Source organism: Eurypyga helias, unplaced genomic scaffold, assembly GCF_000690775.1.
Source record: "Eurypyga helias isolate BGI_N326 unplaced genomic scaffold, ASM69077v1 scaffold10172, whole genome shotgun sequence".
Lineage (NCBI taxonomy): Eukaryota > Metazoa > Chordata > Aves > Eurypygiformes > Eurypygidae > Eurypyga > Eurypyga helias.
This window is the reverse complement of record NW_010234116.1, coordinates 35,227-41,226: the sequence shown is the minus strand read 5'-3', so window position 1 is coordinate 41,226 and position 6,000 is coordinate 35,227. Positions and strand designations below refer to the sequence as shown.

At 41.4% G+C, this 6,000-nt stretch overlaps 1 protein-coding gene across 1 annotated transcript in view; it reads left to right on the top strand.

Annotated features, from left to right (window-relative positions):
* Positions 1–322: 322 nt before the first annotated feature.
* The window catches only part of HLF (hepatic leukemia factor), a gene marked incomplete at its 5' end in the record, with an annotated part of 33,373 nt that continues 27,695 nt past the window's right edge, over positions 323–6,000 (top strand). The window contains one exon of the mRNA XM_010161949.1: positions 323–658. Within this exon, the coding sequence (XP_010160251.1) occupies positions 323–658 (336 nt within the window). The remainder of the gene's footprint in view (positions 659–6,000) is intronic.

The window sequence follows — 6,000 nt, the reverse complement described above, 5'->3', positions numbered from 1 at the left end:
CAGCGACATCTTCTACTTTAGCTTAAATACTTGCTTTTAAGTCTGTTGATGACTTACTGAAGCTGACTTAGTCAAAGCCTTGCATGCAGTGGAGTTTAAATAAAAATAGGGGAAAATCTCAGAAGCATGGTTGGATCCAGCAAAGGTGCTCTGGTGGTGTGACCCTTCAATTCTGTACCAAATGGAGTGCAGCAAAGGAGGTTTTTTTATGAAGGGGGTATTTGTTTCTTACAACTGAGAGTGAAGGAGAAATAATTGAAGCAGTAGTAGCTAATATTTCAATTACTCAGCTCTTACGTCTTTATTATGTGTTTTGTTTAAGCATTCGGTAAAGAAAAAGACAAGGAGAAGAAGTTAGACGATGACAGCACCAGTACCACAGTCCCTCAGTCAGCTTTCTTGGGCCCAACATTATGGGACAAGACACTGCCGTACGATGGAGACACTTTCCAGTTGGAATACATGGACCTGGAAGAGTTCCTCTCAGAAAATGGCATTCCACCCAGCCCAAACCAGCATGAGCATAGCCCACACCAGTCAGGTCTCCAGCAAGCTACCTCAGCATCACCTTCTGTCATGGACCTCAGCAGCAGGGCTTCTACTTCAGTCCATCCAGGCATGGTGTCGCAGAACTGCATGCAGAGCCCGGTCAGACCAGGTAAATCAGTCCTAAGAACTTCCTATGGATTTTGGCACGAACCCTCCTCCCCAGTGTAAATCATTACTGCACCCTTTATGGCTGACAGGCAGCTTAGAGAGGGCTGATACGAATCGAGTCACTCGCTCCAAAAAATAAAAATAATAGCTCTAGTTATTGCTAAGTTGTTCCACTGGGATTTTTCTTTAAATTTTGTAAGGAAGATGTGGGAGTTCCAAGGAAACTTGCCTGTCATCTTTCTGTTGTTGGTAGCCTAGCTATTAGCAAGTAAAAAAAAAAAAAAAGGCACAAGTGGAATAGGAGTGTGTAGATAGCAGGGTGTTAAATGGACAGGGAGCAGGATCGCAAAAGAGAGTATTCCTTTGGCCAATATTTGATGCGAGGACATAGGGTTGTGTAATTATTTTGAAGTTAAAACATAAAGTCAGTCTTTCCTGTTTGAAATTTTGGACATAATTTTATTCCCTATTGAGGAGAGTAGAATTTGCCACAGTACATGGGGCAGGAGCTAAGTTTTGCGTTATAACCGCTTGAGTTAGCGTAAATTGAGTGTAACTCTGACCTGAGGTGATAAATTACATCTATAGTCACCTTAGCTGTAGGCAGGGAAAACATCACGGAGTCCGAGTTCTGATTGTAAGGCATGATTCAAACCCGTTTGATGGCAGTGGAAGTCTTCTGCTAGTCTATCAGCGCTTGAAATCCTCCCTTTAGAGGCACTAGTACGAGTACAGAGTAGCTGCTCTGGCTTGACACCAGCATGGCTGAGATCACGGTCACGGAATAGTGTCAACATTGAAGTTTGGAAAACATGGAGCTTTGCCTTTTTTTTTTTTTTAAAAAAAAAAGAAAAATAAAAAGTCCTAGGGTGATTTATATTGTGCTCTTCTGCTCACACAAGGTTTGCTAGAGCAAAGTGTGCTCTTGGGAGGAGGAAACCTCTCCCTTCTGCTTGATCATTTGCCATGCTCAGCGTGCGAAGTCTTTGTCAGAATCAACTGATAAAGAGGCAAAATAAATAAATAGAAGAACGAAAGTTGTGGAGCAAGATGAAATAGAAAAGTCTTACGAGACTGCAACATCCCCTTCTCATTAAAACAGAAATAAAACACCCCCCAAAATGCCCCAAACCTGTCCACAGACTGGCCCCAGACAGAAGTGTGTGTTTACTCGTGGATTTCATTTACTTACTTTTACTTTGTGCGGATTTGACTTTGGTTTGCATTTCAGTTTCATGGCATTTCGTGGTGAACTTAGAAGGGTTTCCAAAGTTAAAATATATTTGGAGTTGGCAAGAGCAGAATATAAAAAACCCTTGCTTTTTCTGAGTCAGTTTTTAAAAATAGTGCATGTATGCTACCCCACTTTCTGTCACATATGCACACATAAAAGCAGAACATCTGTCCTCATTCTTTTTTTTTTTTTGTTCAGAGGAGCCTGGTTAGGAGCCAGGCGTTTAATGATCACCTGTCAGATTTTATTTGTAAGCAGCTGTCCGCATGACTCTTCAACTCATTGATTTTATTGATTTTTTTTTTTTTTTAGTTTTTCCTGAGCTGTTTGCAGCTCAGAGTTATAAACTTTCTAACTAGAAACTCTGCACGCTTTTTTACTGCTTGTAAAAAGTCCTGTCTCTTGGGGTAGGATAAAACACACCTACATTTGCAGGTGTTTTTCCCCCATGCCATTTTGCCTTAAGAAGAATAGATTTTTTTTTTGTTAAATGTGTGTTTTTTAAAAGGAAGGTAATTCCATTTCTTAAAATAATTTTTTTCTCCCTCCAGCTTAAAGACAGGTAACATAACTTAATTAAGAGTCTGTTTATCATCAGGTTGTTGAAATTTCAGTGTGCTGTCATGTAATAAATCTTACTTCAACAATCAGTTTTGTAGAGAAGATTCTCTTAGAGTTTAGCATTTCAGCAAGCTTTAAAATAAGACCGTGTATGTTTAAAAACCCCAAATTTTTGTGAGCATTTAAGGTTATAAAAGTGCCAAGGCAAATGTGCTGCTTTGAAATACGCAAGTTAGTCTGGAGGTAAATGTTAAAATCATTATAATGGAGCCTTTTGGTTAATACATCTTAAGACTTTTAAACGACGTTTTTTAAACTGTCACATGAAGAAATGTTTTTTAATTGCTGTGAGCTACCAGTGCAGTATGCATAGCTGTTGTGATTTGTATTGTTGTAATAAACCCAAGAACAAGTAGGACAAAGTACACAATTTCAATAAAAATTAATTCCATGTGATCTTACTAGTTTTAGGAAAACTAACTTTTTTTAGGTGATAGTAATTCTTCTAAAAATATTTTGGTGTTGTCCTCTGAATTTTGTTTTACAATGGAAGTGTGTGGACTCTGGCTGAAGGAAGGGTCAAATCCTGTACTGCTTATGCCCCAAATCGAAAGGGCTGCGCAGCATTTAGCATCGGCGTATCACGTGCAGTTGGTCAAAACTCCTCTACCTGCATGTACTGTGTACGGGGGAGGACGTACACGTGCACGTTGGACGCCAGATGTGACTCATGTATGTACGTGGTCTGTCTCAGACACAGAGGGTCTGTAGAAGGGTGGCATAAGAAGGCAGAATTTTGTGCATCTGTTGAAATACAAGCCTTACCTGTCTTTAGAAGCCTTAGAGTGGGTATTGCCCAAATATGTGTGTTATACCATCTCTGGAAGAGATCTGACCCTGGCAGTAAACATTACATTACAAAATCCTCATTATTATTATTATACTTTATTTTCTTAGAGGTAAAAAAATAATTAAAAAAAGGTTCCTTATAAATTCAACTTATATCTGTATTTGTTCTGTCTGAAGTATAAATATTCAGGCGCACCAGTTCATCATCTGTTCTCTGGACTGTAGCAAAGAATAAAACAAGCACCTACTTTCCCATGAACTCCTGTTCAGGGAATGTATGTATAGCAAATACTCCGTCTCTTTTTGAAGAGGACGGACACAGGGTGATGGTTGTTGCAGGATTGGAATCTGATGTATTTCTTTTTCACAGTACCAATTCTGTTTAACAGAAACTAGTATTTTGATCTATTTTAGCATTGTGGATCACCACTCGTCGTAATGTGTAGACGCATTTGACACTTTTGTCTCTCCCTCTATTGAATGTTGGTTAGTTGGTTGAAATCTGTAGTCTCCCTCGGAAAACAGGTTTTATAAAGCTAGCTTTATATGTGCAAAAACATTACATTTTCTTGGTCCTTAGTCTGCTGCAGACCTTTGTGTTGCCTTTTGTCATTTTTTTTTCGGTGGAACACAGATCTCCATTTAGCTGCAGAGCACACCATGGAAATGGGGAGTATTTGTAGCCATTTGTATGTAAAGGGAGGTTCATATTTTGCAGGTGACTAGGGGGTGGTTACTTTTATCTGTCTCTTCTTGCTGTGTAGCCCTGGTTTGGACGAATGGGGCGAGTTAGAGTTTGGAAGCATCAGCTGAGGCTGGTGGAAGACCCTAATCAGAAGGTTTTTGGGGTTTTTTTTCCTGTTTGCCACCGAAGCCAGGGGTGCAGGGCTGTGTCACGGGGATGCCGCTGAGACTTAATACACGTGTCGTTTCTGCCCTGCTCCTTCAGGAGGGAGGGGCTGTCCAAGGCTTTGAAAAAACTCCCTCATTCTTTGCCTTCATATGACAGTGGCTTTCAGCCTGTTGCCTGGATGGCTGGCTGCCTTAGACTACTTGCAAAGGGTCTGCCAAAGATTATTTAAGGAAAGTAAAAAAGAAAAACAAGCTTTGTAATCTGCCGCAGAAATACACGTATGTGTGGGATCTGTGAGTCTTCACTTTCAGCTGAAAAAACATACTCAGGTACATTAATCAAAAAGCTGAAAACTTTTTCTATTCGAAATGTACTTAAACCCTCTGCCCCGCCAAGAACACAAAGATTTTATTAAATGCCATATTTCATTTATTCAGCAGTTACTTCATGTAGAGCGCGGTATGCTTTGGCTACTTGCACAGATACCGAACATAACGATGGGCACTAGGCGTGATTGGGTGGTTTTTGGTGTTTTCTTTTTAACTCTTGTTTGTGATAGGCACAGCAGCCACCTGGGAGAGGTTTGCTCTTGCTCCATCCAGCCTCTCAGCTGCATACTGGGGATGACTGGGCGAAGGGGGCAGCCCACGAAAGGGCGTGTGTGCAACACTCCCTTTATTGCAGCCTTCCTTCCCGTGTGTTTCTTAACGTGACCTTCTCTTCCAGCACAAGCACAGCCTTTGTAGTGTGAAGAGCAGCATTCCAGCAGCCAGCCTGTGTGTGGAATCCTCTCCTAAGGTTTAATCATTGTTTACAAGCAGTTACTAGGTTGCATGACCCACAGTGTGAACCCCTTCTCTTAGAGCTGGAGGACTCTACCTCCAGCACCAAGAGGAGCTGGGAATTTCCTGACCTTCGTTCTCCCACGTGACAACATGGGAATGACCAGCTAAACCGTCAGGCAGGCTGGTACGGATTGCTGCTCTTCACATTGACTCTCACGTGAGGCTCCGGATGGCTGTGCCTGCATGACCATGTGCTTTAGGCACGTGGCAGTCCCCTGTGCAGCCTGCTCAGCATGGCTTTTGCTGGAGCAGCACGCACGCACGGCTGTGTGCTCCTGCCATTACCAACCGACGCCGAAATCCCGGTGAAATGGAAAAGCTTCACTCCGGACTGCCACGGCAAGGGAAGCGCAGTATGCAGATGAGCCTCACAAAACTGCTTTTTGGATCAAAGGAAGATGCAAAACATATTCAGGCAAATATTAAAAATAGCCTGTCACATGATAACGGCGGAAAAAAGTGCTGAACGCACAAGCCTTGTTAATGCTGGAAGCAAGAACACTGTGTCTCCTTCAGGAGATCTAATTTTAATATTCACAGTTAAATGTTGATTATTGGTTAAATAATTGCTTGACTGCATGAAAGAACTTGAAATTAATTTGGAGTTCAAACAAACAGCACAAAACCCGAGATGTTTCATGCTGTACTTTTAAGGTATACCTGCCCCAACTCCAGTTCTCATCGGGATCAGTGTTTTCCACACAGATAGAGCGATTTAGGCAAGTAAGGGCTATCCAGTGTTAGGAAGAGGATACACAGGGAACAAGAAGAGGGTTTTTTGTCCCTTTAGAAAGACATTTAAAGGATGTCTGAGTATCAGACTTGTTGCAATTACCTAGAAAAAGTACCATGTCTTTCTTGGAGCTTTGCTTCCCATCTCAGTGTGTATTGGAGAGTGTTTGATTGAATGATTCTCTAGTGCTGTGATTTGATTTTTAAGAAGTAAATACACCCCCAAGTCTTTAATAAAACAATATGTAATAGTTAAGAGAGAAGACCTC